We start from the raw sequence: 22,158 nt of genomic DNA, 5'->3' as shown, positions 1-22,158 counted from the left end.
TGGAGTGTCTCCATGGTGACAGTTTATTGATGCTATAAATCCATTTGCATTCACTCTCTTGCACTCACATGCCAAAGTTTTCAGTCACTTGGATATTTCTGACGTTCTCCCAAGTTAGCATACTCACATTGTAGAATATGGAGCACTGTGGTGACCACCCGACTTGGTGTAAGTGGATAAGTGCGTTATTTATCCTCGCCGCTCCAGTATCAGGTCATCTATTATGTAAACGTCAGGCATCAGCCTGAACCTGGAAACCACCTGTTTCCCCGAGCCGACAACCACAGTGAGTTTTAATATGACATTCACGCACTTCGAGCAGAGTTTATTAGCAACATGTCAAACTGGTAAGTAAACGCTGCAGGTAAATATCTGGTTTTATGAGTTTAAATTTACTGCTGATCTGTTGACAGAGTTGTAGATAAAAGAAGGGAGGAGGATGTATGGTAGAAAGAGTGTCAAAACAGTCTGGTTTTTTTTTGTTTTTTTTAAAGCCACAAAATCATGTCTTTAAAAACGCAAATTAAATGTTCACTTTAGGGTCCGGGCACACGGCGATAACTGGACGAAAGATAAAAAGCCAAAAAGTCAGAAATCGTTGAGAAAAGGTGGACGAAAGATCCTGCACTTCTCACATCACCGAAACGCCTACAAATAAAGAGTGTAAAAGGAACAAAACAAAAACAAAACTAACGAAAGAAAAATGAAGCACACATCGACCTCGACGCTTTAAATAAAATCAAAACGAACCGAAAGCAGGTATAAAACTAAGTACAGCCAGCCCTGTGCTCATGTCCGCAGTTTGTCTTCACAACAACGTGTCTACGCACCAGGGTTGTATCCACAGTGGGTGGTACTAGGCGAGCTCCCCCCCCCCCACACACAGGCTCTGGGGTTCAAATTGGCTGTGCCACCCAGCACAGAATTTCTGAAAAATGAACTGAAATGTTCCTGAAAATATACCAGTTCAATCGTATTTCAAGCTTATAGACTCATAGTTTTACCATTTTAAACCAATAACTAGAGTAATAAAATATATTTCTCATTTTCTTCATATCAAATCTCAAACAGCAAAGATCAGCATCAGCGCGTTCTGTGGCCACAGAGCAGCTGAAAATAGCATCTCTGCTCTGAGATGAAGGAAAAAAAAAAACACCAAGAAAATTCTACATTTAATAATCCAGAGGTCCTTCTGTGTTCGTATGTGATGATACATTCAAAAATTTACAGTTTTATTTTACAGTTGAAAGGCTTAATGTTTTCAAAAAACTTGAACTCAAAGTACAGCACACACTCTGTCTTTCAGCCGCTGGTGTGCACAGATAGTTGTAGCAACAGGTGTACGAGGCGTTTGATGCAGGGACGATTTTACACGTTTTGCACATGGTTCCTGCTTTGTGCACATTTCAACCAAACTTCACACTATGTGTGAAGGGGGCATGAGGAAAAATATTGTGTAAAGTCATGTTTTCTGAATAATTTTTAAATAGCCTTATATTTGGACCATCAAAAATGTCCTCTGACCACCAACATGTGTAATTTGGTGTTTTTTAAAAAAATCATATTTTTATCATTAGAGTTTAACAAATGTTTTTAACTGCTTTCAGAATTTTTTTTGAAGTATAATGTAACTGTTGGCTTGTTCCTTTTTAAATATATTTGTTTGTTGTTGAGTTTTGGTGTTTCCTCTCAGTAAAGGTCTTGTACACACAAGGACCGCAGCGGACAATTGTAGGAAGTATTTGCGAGGCCAACGTGGGAGCTCGTGGGGGGGAGACGGTGACAGGAAGTGAGATGTTAACGTCTGAGAGGCGGTGGCACGGCACAACATGAGTCCAGACGCTGATTCAGCTGTGACTGCCTCTGTGAAATCATTAATTTCTCTTCATTGTGCATTTTGATTCAGCTCGCTGTTGCTTGTCACGTTGTGCCACATGGTGGCGGTGTTCCACCACCTAAAACTGCAGCCTGCAGTCCTGAGAAACATATTGTGGATTTTGTAGAACAAAGACTGTATTTGTTCATAGGTAACAGATGTGACTGTAAAGCAGATTTAAAATAATTTCAAAATAGCTGATTTTTAATGTAAAAGTTACTAAAAATGGGATCATTTTGGTAATACGGGGGCTTCCGGGAAGATGGCAGGGGAGAAGGTTGTGTAGTGAGAGCTCTCTGCAGTCGGTGAACTAAAACCTCACAAATCTAAAAGAACTCGATAAAAATCTGACACAATAGTGATGAGAAAGAGTGGCACTCGAAAAGGACGTCTAAGAAACAAAGTAATGGAGAAAGAGCCTGGCATTCAAGACGAAGGTGAATACGAGGACAACATGGCGCAAGAAGCAGCACAAGAGCACCGGGAGGATTGGCAAATAGCATTAGCCAAGATTAGCGAAAATATAGATAAACTTCCAACAACTTTCCGGGCCGAATTACGCACACTTGGTGAGGAACTGAAAGCTGACATAAAACAAGAAATGAGCACACTTAGACTCGAAATGGAACAAAAACTCAAAGTAAGCAACAAAGAGCTGGAAGAACAGTGAGCGAGCTTAATTGAGGCTCAAACCCGCATCAGAGCTGGAGGACATGAACGCGGATGCTAATGACTCGATACAAAAGCTGCTAACTCACACACGTAATATGCAGGACAAGCTAACAGATCTTGAAGCAAGATCACGAAGAAATAATATCCGCATCTTTGGATCACCAGAAGGCAGTGAGGGGGACTCGGTACCAGGTTACTTGGATAAACTTTTTAAAAAGGAACTAGATATTCCCGAAGACGCCGAGCTACAAATACAGCGCACACACAGAATGCCACCATACAAACCCAACCCAGGTGACAATCCGAGGATGATTGTGGTCAACTTTTTAAAGTTTGAAACAAAAGAAATGATTCTGAAGAAAGCGTGGCAGAAAAAGATACGTATAGCAGAAAGGTTAATCCAGTTTGATCACGACTACCCCTCAGAAATAGTGAAACAGTGGCGTACATACCTGGGAATTAAGAAGACACTGAAAGAATGCGGCATAAAATTCCAGACCCCATTCACCAGAATACGCATCCACTGGAGTGACGGCGTCAAGACCTACGACAGCGCAGAGGATGCAACGCACGCAATGAAAGCGAAAGGGCTCCCCGTAACGCCATCTGACGGCGGTGACGGATGGCAGCAAGTGAGCGGGGGATCTAACCGGGAGACGGCTCAACGCGCACGGGAGAGACTGAGGGAGTATGAGAGGATGCCCAATACAGAAAAGTGAAAAAGGTAAAAACCTTCAAAAGACTATGCTAGTGTCAGGTGTGTAAACTTAATAGAAGAAGAAATAAGGGGACTGTTATGATTTTTTAGTTAATATATTTTATAATGTCGATTCAATAATTTTATAGTAACAGCCCTATCAGACTATTTAGATCTCTTTTATTTTATTTTTGTGGGAGTGTGATGACCTTTAAAATAACAAAAATGCCGACTGAGAGACTCTGGGGAAAGATGTTGGACTTTTCTAGACAATACTAATCCATCTGTAAGGTGTATTTATGGTGTCTAGGGGCAGACCCTCAAGGTTAATGAGGGACTTACAGCCCACCCACCAACAGGGGAAGATGGGTGGTTTAGGATCCACTCACAAGTGGAAGTTCTTGTTCAGGAGTTGTGTGATTTGGTTCTTTGTTCTGTTCTGTTTTATTTGCCCGGGACTGTATTCTTTATAGAAATTAACAAATTAATATGCACAACAATATAAGAATTCTTTCACTGAATGTGAATGGTCTAAATACTCCCATTAAGAGAGGAAAAATTATAACAAAATTGAAGAAGGAAAAAATACAATTTGCATTTCTCCAAGAAACTCATCTAGATAATCAGGAACACGAGAAAATTAAAAAATTTGAATTTAGGAATACATTTTACAGTTCTCATTCATCAGGCCGTAAGAGGGGTGTGGCGATACTTATATCCAATTCAACAAAATTTATTCTAGATAAGGAGATAAAAGGGAAAGAGGGACGATATATAATAGTAAAAGGGAGGCTGGAAAATCAGGTAATTACATTAATAAACGTTTACGCCCCCCCCAAAGCAATAAGCAATTTTTCAAATCATTGTTTAGTGAAATAGCTGCAGAGGCAGAGGGAATACTGATTTGTGGGGGGGACTTTAATATAATCTTAAATCACAAATTAGATACAACAAGCACATGGAAAAATAAATTACATTTAACGAAATATTTAAAGTTATCAATAGAGGAAATGGGAATGATAGATATATGGAGAACCCTTAACCCACTAAAAAGAGATTATACACATTACTCTGCAAGCCATGATGTATATTCAAGGATAGACTATTTTCTGATTAACAAACTAGATGTATATAGAGTGACGGAATGCAAAATTGGATGTGCTGATATATCAGATCACAATGCCCTATACATACAAATTAATATTAATAGTTCCAAAAGACACGTTATGGCGACTAAATGTGGGAATTTTTAACAACGAAAAAGTAGTAGAAGAAACAAAAAAGAAATTAATCAATATATTGAACAGAACAATAATGGAGAGGTAGAACCAATAGTAGTGTGGGATGCGATGAAGGCGGTGCTTCGAGGAACATTAATCTCCAAAACATCATGGTTAAAAAAGAAGAAAATGCAGACATATGAAAACTGTTCAGTAAGATTAAAGGAACTTGAACAACAGTTTCTGAAAAATAAGGAAAAAGAAATCTACTTGCAGATCCAAGAAACTAAAAAGCTAATAAATAATATTTTAATTGAGGACATGAAAAAAACATGTTTTATAAACAAAGTTACTATGAAACAGGACCCAGAGCCACAAAACTGCTAGTCATGTGAATAAAAAAAAGGCAAACATTAAACACAATAGATAAGATTAAAGAATCAGAAAATGGGAAGTTAACCTACAACCCAGAAAATATAAAAAGAGTTTTTGTAGATTTATATAGACAGCTTTACTCACAACCCCCTGCTGCGAATGAGGATGAGATCAGACAATTTTTAACAACTAGATTTACCAATAATCGGACTGTACCAAAATAATATATTGACAGCTGATATCACAAGAGAGGAGATTAAAAAAGCTATAAAAGCACTTAAAAATAATAAGTCACCTTGAAGCGATGGCTTTTCAGCGGAATGGTACAAGATCTTTACAGAGGAACTTATGCCTATTCTCCACAGCGCTCTGAATTGGACTCTAAAGGAAAACAAAATGCCGGCTTCATGATCAGAAGCAATCATCTCGGTTATTCCTAAACCAGGTAAAGATAAGGAGTACTACAGACCTATCTCAGTACTCAATATAGATTATAAAATTTTTACATCCATCATCTCTAAAACGCTTAATGTATTCCTAACAGAAATAATAGACGAAGATCAAACAGGATTTATACACGGGAGACAAACGCATGATAACATTAGAACTATTCACATAACTGAACAGGCACAAAGGGAGAATAAAAATTTAGTTATTACGAGCATAGATGCTGAAAAGGCATTTGACCGTGTTAATTGGGAATTTTTATATTTGACACTAGAGAGAATGGATTTCAATAACAAATCAATAAATATTATTAAAACAATATACAAAGACCCCAAAGCCAGAATAAAAATAAATGGTGATCTTACTGAACAGTTTACACTTCATAGGTCTACTCGACAAGGGTGTTGCCTCTCACCTAGCCTCTTCGCAATTTATATAGAACCATTGGCACAAGCAATACGACAAAATCAAGACATTAAAGGAGCAACGATAAATGGAGAGGAACATAAAATTGGACTTTTTGCAGATGATGTTTGTTGTGTGGGCCGCCAGAAGAGGAGGTACTGCTGGCCCATCACCAGAGGGCGCCCTGCCTGAAGTGCGGGCTTCAGGCACGAGAGGGCGCTGCCGCCCCACAAGAGCGGCTGAGGTGACAGCTGTTACTCATCGGCTATGACAGCTGTCACCAATCATCTACGCCTCACCCCTGATAAAAGCAGGACGACACCTCCACCACGTCGCAGAGATATCGTCCTATCAAGGAGGTAATTTGTTCTCAGCCATTGTTTTGTCTACCACAGACAGTATTTGCTTGTGTTATTTTTGCAGTAGGTTTTGTGAGTGCTTGTAGCTGGAGGCTGGGTTTGGACTGACGTCTTCACTCCAAACCTTTGATAAGTACACTTACTACTGCACGTGCCAGCTTTCTGGTGTTAAGGTGGAGGTGTTTTCCCACCTGACTTGCTGACTGTTTTTGCTCTTCGCCAGCAGTACCAGATCCGACACGCGGAGACGGTGGCCACCTGGGGGAACTCGGGACTTGGCGGCTCCAGTATTCTCCTGGTTCGGTGGCGGAGGAAATCGTGTGGTTCCGGTTCTTCTCCAGACGGACGTCTCCTATCGTCGAGCCTGCCCACACGACACCTTGATTGATTGACTTAGTATTCGTTCTGAAATCTGCTGTGTGTAGTTGTGGCATTCACAACAGTAAAGTGTTCAGATTTGACTTTTTCTATTGTCCGTTCCTTTGCGCCCCCTGTTGTGGGTCCGTGTCACTACACTTTCACAACAGATGTTATAGCCTTCCTCGAGCACCCAGATACATCACTTCCCAAGTTGATAGAGATGATGGAAAGATACGGTTATTTATCTGGATACAAGATTAACATATCAAAAACTCAAATACTTAAATTCAACTATACTCCCTCTGAACACACAAAAAATAAACTCAATTGGAAACTTAAAGCTATCAAATACTTAGGGGTAGAAGTAACACAGAACTTTAGGGAACTTAACAACAAAAACTATACTAAAGTGCAAGAGGAAATACAGAAAGATATAAAAAGATGGAATACATTACCTTTAGATTTTAGCTCACGAATTGAGATTGTAAAAATGAATATCTTGCCGAGATTTTTATTCCTATTTCAAGCATTACCAGTAGAGGTCACTACATTGCAATTTATAACATGGGACAGGATTATCTCCGGATTCATCTGGGGGGGGGGTAAAAGACCTAGGGTTGAATATAAAACTCTCCAGCTGCACAAAGACAAAGGGCGGATGTCATTACCAAAATTAAGAGAATATTACTATGCTTCACAAATAAAATATCTATATTATTGGTGCAAAACAGACTACTGTGGAAAATGGAAAGATATTGAAACAAAAATATTAAAACAGCCCATCCAAAGTATCATTGGAGATAGAGGAATGTTTGAGAAGAATAAAATATATCTAGATTCTATAACCAAACATACACTCTTTATATGGTTTAAAATAAACACAAACATCAGAAAAGTGCATCAAAACTTAAATGGATAGCATATGATGTAAACTTTAAACCCGTTTTATATGACAAGAATTATAAACAGTGGACATTTAGAGGGATAACAGCGTGGTGTGTTTTAGAGAAGAATGGGCAGCTGGACAGTTTTCAACATCTAATGCAGAGATTTGAACTGGAGAAACAAGACTTTTTTCGTTATCTTCAAATGAGAAATTTCCATAAAACTGAAATACAGGCGGCCTCCTCCATGGAAGAGAGTGAGCTAGTTGAAATTATGACAAAGGCATATGGGGATACTAATCTGAAAATAATATCATTATATAAAGCCTTAACAAACATAGACAAAAATACAACTAACAAAGTGAAATGTAACTGGGAAAAAGTTACAGATAAAAATTGGGGACACAGAATGGCAAAAAATGTGGAAGGTCCACCACACAACAACTAGCTCTCGGACATGGAGGGAGTTTGCCTGGAAAAACCTCATTAGGTTCTTCATCACCCCAAGAATCAAAAGCAAACAGTTAAAAAAACATCAAAAATGCTGGAGAGGGTGTGGAGATATTGATGTAGACCATTTACATATTTTTTGGAAATGTACAAAAATTTGCAAGTTTTGGGAAGATGTTTGGGATGTTTTGACCTCTGTGTTGGGATATAAGGTACCACTGGAACCTGTGTTTTTCTATTTATGTAATTTTTCTGAAGGAATTATACATGAGAGTGACAAATACTTAATCAAAACGATGCTGATAGCTGCAAAGAAGGCGATAACAAGGAACTGGGGAACAACAGACATACCAACAAAGGACCAATGGATATCGATAGTGGAAGACATATATTTAATGGAAAAGCTGACATACAGATGGAGACTACAGGAAGCTCAAATGGACAAAAAATGGGGAAAATGGCTTAAGTATTCAGGAAGCTGAATGACAAGACGCCACCCAGGCAAATGTGTTTATGTTCATGTTCATCTGAGTGCTGTATTTTGTTTTGTATTGTATTTGAAAAATAAATAAAATCATGAGTGGAAAAAAATGGGATCATTTTGATTTATTCCATGATTTATAATCAAGATTTATGCTATCAGTGGTACATTTTGGCACGTTGTAAATCAGACTTAATCCTCGTGGTTGTTTGTTTGCTTTTAGAAAGAATCCGTTGCTTGACGTCGCTTCCTGACAGCTGTGTGACATAAACAGGAAGGACGCCCTTTTTGTGGTTATTGATAGTTTGTCTAAAACAGACTGCAGATCAGCCAGAGTGTTCCAGTAAAACTTTTTAAAATATTTCTTTGAGCAGATTCTGGTGGCACTGATCCAACAATAGCCTCAGCTCACTTTATCCTTTTCTCTTAAAGTCCGGGTTTATCTCACAGAATTGCTCGCCATCTGCATTACTGACACCTTAATCTCTGCCGTGTGGGCGTGTCTGTGAGGTGACACACTTGTGGAGTCTTGTAGTCCATGGCCAGTGACGGTTTAATAGTTTATTTTAAACTGTCAGACGCACACACACACTCAGGATGGTTTCAGTATCCAGGCAACCACTGACCATCTCCTGATGAAACGCCAACACCTGCTGTTCATCAGCCAATCACAGTGGACCTGTGTCATGGTGTGTCCTCTGCAGCCCATCAGCATTAATCAATTATTAGGCAAAGAGATATCATTCATAGAGCACTGTGTGAACGTTTGACGCTCCCCAGTGTTCTCTGTAAAGGTTTTTCAGTGAAAACGTGAAATACTGAAATGTAAATATAAAAAAGATATATAATTTTATTGAAGAAAATTAAGAATAAAGAAAAGGTGTGGCTGTGGTTGGACGGTTACTGTGTTGCAGCAGCGCTGCTGGCAAAGTCACAGGACTGCACACGCCTGCTTCTCACGTGTGGAATTTAACATTTAAGTGAAAAATGAAGACTGGTTTAAAGAGGAAAAGGCATGTGTTCACACCCTTTGCTCAGTACTTTGTTGATGCACCTTTGGCAGCAATTCCAGCCTCAAGTCTTCTTGAATATGATGCCACAAGCTTGGTGCACCTATCTTTGGGCAGTTTGGTCCATTCCTCTTTGCAGCACTTCTCAAGCTCCATCAGGTTGGATGTGGAGCGTCTGTGCACAGACATTTTCAGATCTCTCCAGAGATGTTCAGTCGGATTCAGGTCTGAGCTCTGGCTGGACCACTCAAGAACATTCACAGAGTTGTCCTGAAGCCACTCCTTTGATATCTTGGCTGTGTGTTAGTCTGAGAGGCCTTCAAGTGTCTTTTGACAAAATCCAGGCAGGCTGCCATGTTCCTTTTACTAAGGAGTGGCTTCCGTCTCACTACTCTAACAAACAGGCTTGATTGGTGGATTGCTGCAGAGATGGTTGTCCTTCTGGAAGATTCTACTCTCTCCACAGAGGAATACTGGAACTCTGACAGAGTGACCATCAGGTTCTTGGTCACCTCCCTGAGTAAGGCCATTCTCCCCCAATCGCTCAGTTTAGATGGGTGACCAGCACTCGGGATGATGGAGGCCACTGTGCTCATTGGGACAAAATTACTCATAACCATCCCAAAGACATACCGTTATCTTTGGCTGCTTTCAGTAATGCTGGTATTTGGTTAGACTCTTTCCCTCCGATTGTTCTGTCTGAGTTATTTTCATTAGTCACTTCCTCCAAACCATCAACATGTCTATTAGACCCCATTCCTACCAGGCTGCTCAAGGAAGCCCTACCATTAATTAATGCTTCAATCTTAAATATGATCAATCTATCTTTATTAGTTGGCTATGTACCACAGGCTTTTAAGGTGGTAGTAATTAAACCATTACTTAAAAAGCCATCACTTGACCCAGCTATCTTAGCTAATTATAGGCCAATCTCCAACCTTCCTTTTCTCTCAAAAATTCTTGAAAGGGTAGTTGTAAAACAGCTAACTGATCATCTGCAGAGGAATGGTCTATTTGAAGAGTTTCAATCAGGTTTCAGAATTCATCATAGTACAGAAACAGCATTAGTGAAGGTTACAAATGATCTTATGGCCTCAGACAGTGGACTCATCTCTGTGCTTGTCCTGTTAGACCTCAGTGCTGCTTTCGATACTGTTGACCATAAAATTTTATTACAGAGATTAGAGCATGCCATAGGTATTAAAGGCACTGCGCTGCGGTGGTTTGAATCATATTTATCTAATAGATTACAATTTGTTCATGTAAATGGGGAGTCTTCTTCACAGACTAAGGTTAATTATGGAGTTCCACAAGGTTCTGTGCTAGGTCCAATTTTATTCACTTTATACATGCTTCTCTTAGGCAGTATTATTAGAAAGCATTGCTTAAATTTTCATTGTTACGCAGATGATACCCAGCTTTATCTATCCATGAAGCCAGAGGACACACACCAATTAGTTAAACTGCAGGAATGTCTTACAGACATAAAGACATGGATGACCTCTAATTTCCTGCTTTTAAATTCAGATAAAACTGAAGTTATTGTACTTGACCCCACAAATCTTAGAAACATGGTGTCTAACCAGATCCTTACTCTGGATGGCATTACCCTGACCTCTAGTAATACTGTGAGAAATCTTGGAGTCATTTTTGATCAGGATATGTCCTTCAATGTGCATATTAAGCAAATATGTAGGACTGCTTTTTTACATTTGCGCAATATCTCTAAAATTAGAAAGGTGTTGTCTCAGAGTGATGCTGAAAAACTAATTCATGCATTTATTTCCTCTAGGCTGGACTATTGTAATTCATTATTATCAGGTTGTCCTAAAAGTTCCTTGAAAAGCCTTCAGTTAATTCAAAATGCTGCAGCTAGAATACTGACGGGGACTAGACGGAGAGAGCATATCTCACCCATATTGGCCTCTCTTCATTGGCTTCCTATTAATTCTAGAATAGAATTTAAAATTCTTCTTCTTTCTTATAAGGTTTTGAATAATCAGGTCCCATCTTATCTTAGGGACCTCTTAGTACCATATCACCCCAATAGAGTGCTTCGCTCTCAGACTGCAGGCTTACTTGTAGTTCCTAGGGTTTGTAAGAGTAGAATGGGAGGCAGGCCTTCAGCTTTCAGGCTCCTCTCCTGTGGAACCAGCTCCCAATTCAGATCAGGGAGACAGACACCCTCTCTACTTTTAAGATTAGGCTTAAAACTTTCCTTTTTGCTAAAGCTTATAGTTAGGGCTGGATCAGGTGACCCTGAACCATCCCTTAGTTATGCTGCTATAGACTGAGACTGCTGGGGGGTTCCCATGATGCACTGAGTGTTTCTTTCTCTTTTTGCTCTGTATGCACCACTCTGCATTTAATCATTAGTGATTGATCTCTGCTCCCCTCCACAGCATGTCTTTTTCCTGATTCTCTCCCCTCAGCCCCAACCAGTCCTAACAGAAGACTGCCCCTCCCTGAGCCTGGTTCTGCTGGAAGTTTCTTCCTGTTAAAAGGGAGTTTTTCCTTCCCACTGTCGCCAAGTGCTTGCTCATAGGGGGTCATTTTGACCATTGGGGGTTTTCTGTGATTATTGTATGGCTTTTGCCTTACAATATAAAGCGCCTTGGGGCAACTGTTGTTGTGATTTGGCACTATATAAATAAAATTGATTTGATTTGATTTGATTGGGACCTTCAAAGCAGCAGAAATATTTCTGTACCCTTCCAGACCCTTCTGTACCTATTTGTGCCTTGAGACAATCCTATCTCTGAGGTCCAAAGACAATTCCTTTGACTTCATACTTGGTTTGTGCTCTGACTATCAACTGTGTGGTACATGGTAAAGGCTGTGAATACTTATGTACACATGACTTGTTTTTTTCATTCATTGTGGAATAACACTCTACGTAACAAAATGTAGAAAAAGTGAAGTGCTGTGAATGCTTTCTGGATGCACTGTATTCTCCTGATTGTTCCACGCTGCAAAAAAATCAAGCGCTATGACACCAGACGTGACGTCATGATGACACACTTTGTAGCTAGCAAATGTTAAAACATCTGTATGGAAGTTGTGTAGGAGAACGACATTTTTCCAAAGAAACAGCTGATCGGCAACCAGTAAATAATCAGATTGATGAGCAGAATCGATCATGGCATTGATATCGTTAAATGTTCTGAGTTGTCAGAAACCACAGTTTTTTTTTTTTTTTTTTCTTTTTCTGTGAAATTGGACAGAAACGATGCACAGTGATGATGGATCGAGACAAATCTCTTCCGTCACATCCATAAGCACCTACATATTACCATGGTGATCTCAGTGCTCATCGTCAGGTACTTAGAAATGGAAAGTATCTTCATTGAACTGCATTTGCACTCGTGTTCATGTAGTGACATATAAGAAAGCACAGTCAGAACTCCAGCCTGAGTTATATGGAATTTTTGAGTGGGCGTCGATACCGTTATTAAGGAGAAAGAAATTTATTATACCTATGTTTATGCTAATATTTACATAAAAAATGGAAATAATTCCTCATGTTTCATTATCAAACTGTTATGACAAAGAAATGTAATTGAGCCTTGATGTTTCATATGAACTTTATTATTCATTTTTTTATACTGGCTTACTTCAGTCAAGGGTCATGGGGGGCGCTGGAGCCTTTCCCAGCAGTCATAGGGTGTGAGGCGGGGTACACCATGGACAGGAAATTTTATTATAAATAACTCTAAATATAATCACAAGCAGCCAAACGTATGTGACGCTGCCCTCACTTGAATCGGCAGTTGCCATGTTCCATCACTCAGCATTTACATAAAATAGACTTCTCGTCCATTTTGGCCCCGCCTAGCTCGTAGCATAGCCACCGGTTGTCTGTTGTCACTGTGAAACACTCACTCTGATTGGAAAATGAATGTAGCTAATGAGACCAAGGGGTGATGAGGGTCCCAGCCATGCTTAAACAAAGTTGTCAGAGCACTTTTTACTGGGGAAACTACATAATGACACAGTTTCTAACAGCCAAAACATGTTTCTGTACAGTTTATGCATTCACATTGACAAAAATAACGCTGATACTGTTCGTGGATGAGTCGGCCAATCGAGGCATCAATTGGGTTCTAGCCAGAATCTTTATATGTACCTTTGTGTGATTTTACCCTGAGCCTCCTCTATTTGTTACAAATAATAAACTCAGATGTGTCTGAAACTCCAAAAGTAGTGGTCCAATGATACACGTGTCCTGACGCTGCCATGTGCTTGCAGTTTGAAAACGTATAAGTTGTTTTGAAATGTGTTGCACGCCTGATTTATTTATTGATGTATTTATTTTCTCTTTCTAAATCGATACATGCCTTGTCTGTACTGTAAAAACATGCATTAACCGGTTTTATATGCTGGTCCAAACTGGCTAAAGCTCAAAAAATTCCATCAGGATATTAATGACCATTGCAGACCAGTAATAATTATAATAATAATAACCAGTAATTTTGGTGCAGTAGGTTCCTGGTTCAAATCCCCCCCCCCCCCTGTCACATTTCTCCATGTAATGTGGAGTTGCGTCAGGAAGGGCATCAGGTGTAAAACTTGTGCCAATTCAACATGCGGATCCACCTTGGATTTCCTGTGGCGACCCCGAGTGCAATCAAGGGAGCAGCCAAAGGGGCTTACTTTTGCATTACCCACTCCAATACCCACTGTGGACAGTGTTTGGATTTCACAAAAGAACAGAACCAGAGTCACTTGGAAGCCAAACCAGGAGGTGGTGGTAAAGTTCTGACCCCCTGTGAGATGGTTTGGCTTCACCTACAAAAACTTCAGGGTTAGCCCTGAACTGAAGCGTGCGGGTGACTGCAGCAGAGTTTGTTTGAAAGATGTCTCCATGTTTCTAAAGCTGCTGTCGCACCACGTCTGTGTTCCATGTCAGCTGAACGTGTGCATCTCCCACAGGGTGGCCGCTTCCGTGGCCTGGCCATGGGGTTCCCTCCTCTCCCCCAGCGCTCCTCAGCCAGGCGCTCCTTCAGACGCTCCACACGCCTCAGCATGGCACGCTCCCTGGATGATCTGGAGGTATGACACGCATGCGCACAGAGTTTACCGAGAACACAAACCTGCCACCAGAGTGTTAACTCTCAGTGCTGTTGTCACATTGTAGCCTCACGTGCAACATCCATCTCTAATAATAGCTCACTGCGCATCATACATCCTCACATGACGCCTCACATCGCTGTGGCAACATGCATACAGTCATGGACAAAGAACACTGAGAGGAAAATGTCTGTCCAGCTGTTAAGGTTGTGATGGCAGATAAACATCAAGAGCTGAGCGTAGTGTTACTTATACGAGATCATGCAGTCAGCTGTGTCTTCTGCTTGGGTGCAGGATAACTCCTTTCTGTGAGGGGAACAAAAAAAAAAATTCTGTTTAAATTGTAGTCATGGCAACTGCTGTAAATGTCCTTGAGGCTCGCACTGGATTGTGTTTATGTTGAATATGTTTTGGTCGTATTAATTTTCTGATTTTTGCTTTGATTTTCCCGTGTGAACGGGGTAGAAGAAACAATTCCTATTTATAAGATGACACGTTAAAAAACTGTCCTTTGCTGCTGTAGTTGTGTTTTAGCTTGTCAGGGAGACAAAGATTTTTTCTTTTGCTGAGATTCAGAGCTTTGGCTTCAATCTCATCTGCTTTCCTAAGATAGACATCAGAAGAAAGCTAAATGTTTCCGCCGTTTAGTGGCTTGCTGGGACACACAGCAGATAAGCAGATTCCACACTTCAATCCTGAACTCTCGAAGGCCTAAAATCATGACAGGATTTCAAAGTAAGACCTTAAATGATGTTAAAATGTCTTAAATATAAGTTTCAAAGGGTTTAAAAGATTGCACATACTTGCAAATCAAGACGTTTCTGTGTCTGCGTGGCGTTAGCTGTTAGCGCGCTCATCTCCCAACAAGACGGCTGGCAGTTCAAGGCCACCTGTGCCCTGTTCTGCTTGAACATGTGGAATTGTTCTAAGGTAAAACCTGTGGACCAATCCATATTGGATCTCTTGTGGCAAAATGAGGGAAGCCAAAAGAAGAAAACCAGCTGATGGCAGAGCACAGCTGACCAATCAGAATGCCGGACTGCTACAGAATGTCTGCGGTTAGGAGCCCCGCCCTTTCTCAGCGTGAAAATTATGTTTTTTTTCTCTCTGCTTTCATCATCGAGAGGCTTTAGGTTTGACTCGAAGATGTTTTTGAACCAGTGAGTTGCCAGCACTCCTGAAAGAAGCAACAACACAAATTACTGGGGAAGTCTCTTTGTGTTGTTCTCTCACTCTGAAATGTGAACGTGATCACGTCACGTTTTCTCACGTACAGCTGCACTCAGCATTTCCCCCAAACTTTATTTCACACTCCATTTATTTGATGATTTTTGCATGACAGTGAGGCAGCAGCACGTTGATTTATGCGTCATTGTGTGTTTTGCAGTGAGGCTAAACGTGTGATTGTCGTCTCCTCCCACAGTGGGAGCTCTCCTCTTTTCTCCCCCTTTTCTCCTCTCTCTTGTCCCTTTTTTCTACCTTTTTCTTCCGGTCGTTAGACCTTTCTGTCTTACTGCACATGCGGTGATGACAACAAACAGAGAGGGCTTTGTGTGTGTGTGTGTGTGTGTGTGTCTGTGTGTGTGTGTGTGTGTGTCTGTGTGTCTAATGAGCTCCGACAAGCAGTGAGCTCACATTCTGCTCGTTAGTGAGGCCTGGAACACAAAAGTGCCGACAAACCCGCACTACAGCTTCGAGCCAGTCACTTAATCACACATTTAATAACAACACAATTACACACATGTGCACGTGCACCATGCATGCAGCTAACCTGTCAGCTGATTTCTTCACATATTTTAGTGTGTTCATCAACTCGTACACACAGTAACTGTGCGTGTGTGTGTGTGTATGATGCCCTTTGTGATTGGTCTGATTGTGACACACAAATAAATGGGTGATTCTTTAACTACGGGCACTATTGGCCTTGTAAATGTAATTTCCACCACACCATTGCCTTACAATATAAAGCGCCTTGGGGCAACTGTTTGTTGTGATTTGGTGCTATATACATGTGCTCTGATGTCACTGTTTATCTCCATAGAAACTACCCAAACAATCTTTCATACAAACTGTTTAAAGGGACATTACAGTGTTGTGATGTAAATTACGGCAATAGTGTGGGACAACTACATTTTGTTTAAAAAAATCACAACAGTTGTATGACATTGAATACCCCAATTATGTTTTGATTATTTTACTGATATTTTATTCAGAGATATTTGAAAACATTAGAAAAAACGTTTCTTTACCATTCATTTTTATCAGTGAAGATCAAAAGTCTGGGTGAGGGACAAGCACAAAATGGCAATATTTGCATATAATGATGCTGAAAAAAGGTGAAAAAGTCATCATAGACTACTAGAACAAATTTCTTAACACACTTTCATTGTAAAGATAACTATAAAAGTGTGAAATTTCCCCTTTTTTTCTGTTTTTCATACAATATGATCAAAGGACATAAGTGTCCGTAGTCTAAGAATCACCCAAATATTACCTCTGCACTAATTAATCAATTTATTAATTGAGTATTAAATTAATCAACAAGTATTTTGATAGTTGGTTAACTGGTTTGAGTCATTTAAAAAAAAAAAAAATCCAAATTCTGTGATTTCAGTTTTTAAATGTGAATACTTTCCTTTGTATTTTATGAGCTGTTTAATTTCTATCTGCTAGTAAACTGAGTATATTTGGGCCTGTGGACAGAATAAAATATTTGAAGGCCTCATTTTGTGCTCTGGGTAACAGTGACTGACATTTTTAACTTATTTTTGTAACGTTTTATGAACCTAACACTAATTGACTAATTGAGAAAATAAGCAGTGTTGTATGGATTATGAAAATAATTTAATTGGAGCCCGAATTAATATATTACAATATCCTCTTGAGACCCAGCAATGCATTTTTGTCCTCTGTAGGGGACAAATGTTTCACAGCTTTATTTCAAAATAATTATTCAGTTAACACATGTTTTTGATCCATTGTCTACTGCAAAGGGGTCCATAAAATAGTTTCTGACAGTGTTAAAAAATATATTGCAATACTTTTATTTCTCAGGGTCTCAGAACAATATTCCTGAAATCAAAGGTATTTTTTGCAGTGTAGATTAATTCTAAACATGGTGAAGTTGTGTGTTTTCTTCAGTTGAAAAGTAAATGTGTTATTGTTCTGTTTGCATATAACAGAATGACTTTCAGCAGAGAAGTTAGCTTTTTTAAAATAAAATATAAGCTATTTGTTGTTTACCTTGTACACAAGCAAACTGTCCATTCCCCATTCATCAAAACTATGGCAGGAAGAGTAAAAGTATTATACAAATAATGAATGTTTATAAGTTCAGTGGTACTACTATAATATTTGCCTCGTTAAATGGTATGTTCTAGGTAAAAACATTGATTATTTGTTTTATATAATGGCTAAAATCGATTCTTGCCATTTAATATTTTATTAATTTATGTACACCAGAAAAGAACTTACATTTTGGTGTGTCACTGCTGCTAAAGTCCAACACGAACTTTAAATAGGAGTCCAGTTTGTGATGTGTGGTCCAGTGATGCTGTGCACTAACTTCGTACTTCCAAAAAAAAAAAAAATAGGAACAACACAAAGTTTTGTGTTGTTCCTCAGTCCAGCAAAAAAATCATGTCAGCTTTTCATCCAAACAGCTCTTCTTGCCTCCAGACGGCTTATAGCGAAGTGGATTTTGTGTGTGTGTGTGTGTGTGTGTGTGTGTGTGTGTGTGTGTTAGAAGAACAAGCACCGTCAATTAACTCTTTCAAATCACCGTCCATCAACAACACAAACTCCGCCATGTTTGTTTTGAAGCTAAGCGCCGTCCCGCTTGTGTGAGCGCACGCACGCTCACACAAGCGGGACGGCGCTGGTGGTGGAAGCATGCTCTTCTTTTCTTCTTCTTTCGGCTGCTCCAGTTCGGGATTGCCACAGCAGAAGCATGCAATGGTACCAAATGTATGGAACCAAATTGCACTGTAAATTTAACAATGGGCCAAATAATCCATGTCATGTGACATACAAAGCACCAATCAAATGACAAGGATCTACTCAGCCGTAAGATTTCTATATTTAAGATGGGCAGCACTGTTGCCTCACAGTGAGAAGGAAGGTCATGGGCTCGATTCCCACCTGTGGCCTTTCTGTGTGGAGTTTGCATGTTCTCTCCATGTTTGTGTGGGTTCCCTCCGGGTGCTCCAGCTTCCTCCCACATCCAGTGACACGTGGGTTAGGTACAGTAGTGTTCAGAGTAATAGTAGTGCTATGTGACTAAAAAGATTAATCCAGGTTTTGAGTATATTTCTTATTGTTACTTAGGAAACAAGGTACCAGTAGATTCAGTAGATTCTCACAAATCCAACAAGACCAAGCATTCATGATATGCACACTCTTAAGGCTATGAAATTGGGCTATTAGTAAAAAAAGTAGAAAAGGGGGTATTCACAATAATAGTAGTGTGGCATTCAGTCAGTGAGTTTGTCAATTTTGTGTAACAAACAGGTATGAATCAGGTGTCTCCTATTTAAGGATGAAGCCAGCACCTGTTGAACATGCTTTTGTCTTTGAAAGCCTGAGGAAAATGAGACGTTCAAGACATTGTTCAGAAGAACAGCGTAGTTTGATTAAAAAGTTGATTGGAGAGGGGAAAACGTATACGCAAGTGCAAAAAATTATAGGATGTTCATTTACAATGATCTCCAATGCTTTAAAATGGACAAAAAAAAAAAACAGACGTGTGGAAGAAAACGGAAAACAACCATCAAAATGGATAGAAGAATAACCAGAATGGCAAAGGCTCACCCATTGATCAGCTCCAGGATGATCAAAGACAGCCTGGAGTTACCTGTAAGTGCTGTAACAGTTAGAAGACACCTGTGTGAAGCTAATTTATTTGCAAGAATCCCCCGCAAAGTCCCTCTGTTAAATAAAAGATGTGCAGAAGAGGTTACAATTTGCCAAAGCACACATCAACTGGCCTAAAGAGAAATGGAGGAATATTTTGTGGACTGATGAGAGTAAAATTGTTCTTTTTGGGTCCAAGGGCCGCAGACAGTTTGTGAAACAACCCCCAAACTCTGAATTCAAGCCACAGTTCACAGTGAAGACAGTGAAGCATGGTGGTGCAAGCATCATGATATGGGCATGTTTCTCCTACTATGGTGTTGGGCCTATATATCGCATACCAGGTATCATGGATCAGTTTGGATATGTTAAAATACTTGAAGAGGTCATGTTGCCTTATGCTGAAGAGGACATGCCCTTGAAATGGGTGTTTCAACAAGACAATGACCCCAAGCACACTAGTAAACGAGCAAAATGTTGGTTCCAAACCAATAAAATTAATGCCTGGCAGATGTGAAGAAATCATGAAAACTGTGGTTATACAACTAAATACTAGTTTAGTGATTCACAGGATTGCTAAAAAAGCAGTTTGAACATAATAGTTTTGAGTTTGTAGCATCAACAGCAGATGCTACTATTATTGTGAAAACCCCCTTTTTCTACTTTCTTTTACTAATAGCTCAATTTCATAGCCTTAAGAGTGTGCATATCATGAATGCTTGGTCTTGTTGGATTTGTGAGAATCTACTGAATCTACTGGTACCTTGTTTCCCATGTAACAATAAGAAATATACTCAAAACCTGGATTAATCTTTTTAGTCACATAGCACTACTATTATTCTGAACACTACTGTAAATTGGAAACTTTAAATTGTCCGTCGGTGTGAATATGTTTGTTTGTCTGTATGTGACCCTGCGACAGACTGGAGTTCTGTCCAGGGTGTGCCCCGCCTTGTGCTCTATGACTGCTGGGATAAGCTCCAGCCCACCTGCGATTCTTAATTGGACTAAGCGGTTGAAGATGAGTGTGTGTGTATATTTAAGACTTGAACTCCTTGATCACAAAAAGGCAAGAACTACTATCCAAATTGAATTTTTACACAGTCGATAGGTAGTGCAACTGTTTTTAGTTCCTGCTTATTTTTGGGACGTTTTGCTCTCAGTGAGTAAATTGCATCAGTTGTGCTTTGTGTCCTGGTCATTGTGGGTAAATGTGAGACAACAAAATACCCCTCACCACTTCTCAGAATTCAGTCACATCATCTCAGGAACCGGTTCTGTACATTCACTGACTGGGACTGTGCCGTGTTTCACAGATGAGCCCGACATGCTTCAGGTCACGAGCAGCTTCTTCCTTTCTCTTCACATCCTTTAGACAAGAGCTGATCTTTATCTCTTCTGTCTGTAACGCTGTTGTCCCGGAGCTGTACTTTTATACTGTCCTTACTTTTCAAGGCCTGCTGGTAGTTTCCATCCTCTTTTAAACCATCTATAAATATTTACATTGTGAGCTCTTTTCTTATTGAGAGTGTTCTTGATCTGGCCAATTGCCATGAAGGAATATTTTTACGGGTTTATTTATTTATTTTGCCATATGATGCCTGGTTTAACTGTGAATGGAAATAAATTGTAAATGGACTGCATTCAAATCACGCTTTTCCGTCTGCATCAGACGCTCAAAGCACTTTACACAAAAATGCCTCACATTCACCCCGATGTGAGGCTGCTGTCATACAAGGTACTCACTACACACCGGGAGTAGCTAGGGGATTAAGGACCTATATGACCATGTGACCCTCATCCAGTCGGGCTGAGATTTGAACCGAGGATCCTCTGATCTCAAGCCCAATGCTTTACCACTAGACCATCACCTCCCCAAGTCTACAACTTTTATCTGCTTACTAGCAAATGAAATAGTGAGTGATGAACACACACACATACAGCTGGTCACGTTGCATTATTACCAGCAGGTTAAACCGCCTCACACACTGTTAACTGCCCATTTGAGAGGAAACACACATTTCTGTGGCGCTCTGGAACGTTGAACACTAAATAGCGAGGTCACTGTGAACAAGCTGGATCTAATCTACATGACTCAAAGTCACAAAGTCTACAGACTCACAACTACATACCATAAGTCGCACAATGAGCTGATCGCTTCAGTTTCCCCAGAAACTGCAGAATAGTGATCGCTAGAATATGATGAAATCTCTCCAGCACAGCTATCGAACAAATGGATATCTGCTGGAAACCAGTGCAGGCGGTCGACTCCCTGCATTTTGAAGTTGCCAGTTAAATGAGAACAGGAACTGCGAGTAGGTGAGGATGTCTGGAGGGAGCGCATTTAGAGGATCGTCTCCTCACAGGGAATTCAGAGGTTTAGTTCCTACCAGATATCATCATAATTTAAGTACAGTTGTATGTAAAAAATTTGGGGCCCCCTGATGATTTCCATGATTTTCCTTTATAAATCACTGGTTGTTTGGATCAACAATTTCAGTTAAATCTATCATATAGAAGACAAACACAGTGATATTTGAGAAGTGAAATGAAGTTTATAGGATTTACAGAAAGTGTGCAATAATTCTTTAAACAAAATTAGGCAGGTGCATAAATTTGGGCACCCCAAGAGAAAAAATACATCAATATTTAGTAGATCATCCTTTTGCAGAAATAACAGCCTCTAAAGCTTCCTATAGCTTCCAGTGAGAGTCTGGATTCTGGTTGAAGGTATTTTGGACCATTCTTCTTTGCAAAACATCTCAGTTAGTTGGTTTCTGAGCATGGACAGCCTGCTTAAAATCACACCACAGATTTTCAATAATTTTCAGGTCTGGGGACTGAGATGGCCATTCCAGAACATTGTAGTTGTTCCTCTGCATGAATACCTTAGATTTTGAGCAGTGTTTAGGGTCGTTGTCTTGTTGAAAGATCCAGCCCTGGCGCAACTTCAACTTTGTCACTGATTCTTGAATATTGTTCTCAAGAATCTGCTGATATT

General features: G+C 39.9%; 1 protein-coding gene and 1 long non-coding RNA gene across 2 annotated transcripts in view; one reads left to right on the top strand and one right to left on the bottom strand.

Moving 5' to 3' along the window:
• rgs12b (regulator of G protein signaling 12b) overlaps nt 1–22,158 on the top strand; it is an 85,846-nt gene that overhangs the window by 5,572 nt on the left and 58,116 nt on the right. The window contains 1 exon segment of the mRNA XM_034187632.1: nt 14,169–14,288. Coding sequence (XP_034043523.1) covers nt 14,169–14,288 — 120 coding nt within the window.
• On the bottom strand, nt 1,156–20,457 carry LOC117525704. The gene is made up of 3 exons (XR_004565125.1): nt 20,447–20,457; nt 7,654–7,667; nt 1,156–1,275 (listed from the first exon to the last, which is right to left on the bottom strand). It is a non-coding gene; the product is annotated as an uncharacterized LOC117525704 (long non-coding RNA).

The sequence above is a fragment of the Thalassophryne amazonica genome, chromosome 15 (genome assembly GCF_902500255.1).
Source record: "Thalassophryne amazonica chromosome 15, fThaAma1.1, whole genome shotgun sequence".
NCBI classification, from domain to species: Eukaryota; Metazoa; Chordata; class Actinopteri; order Batrachoidiformes; family Batrachoididae; genus Thalassophryne; species Thalassophryne amazonica.
Note: the sequence above shows the minus strand (reverse complement) of the source record. Positions and strands in the feature narration are given on the sequence as shown.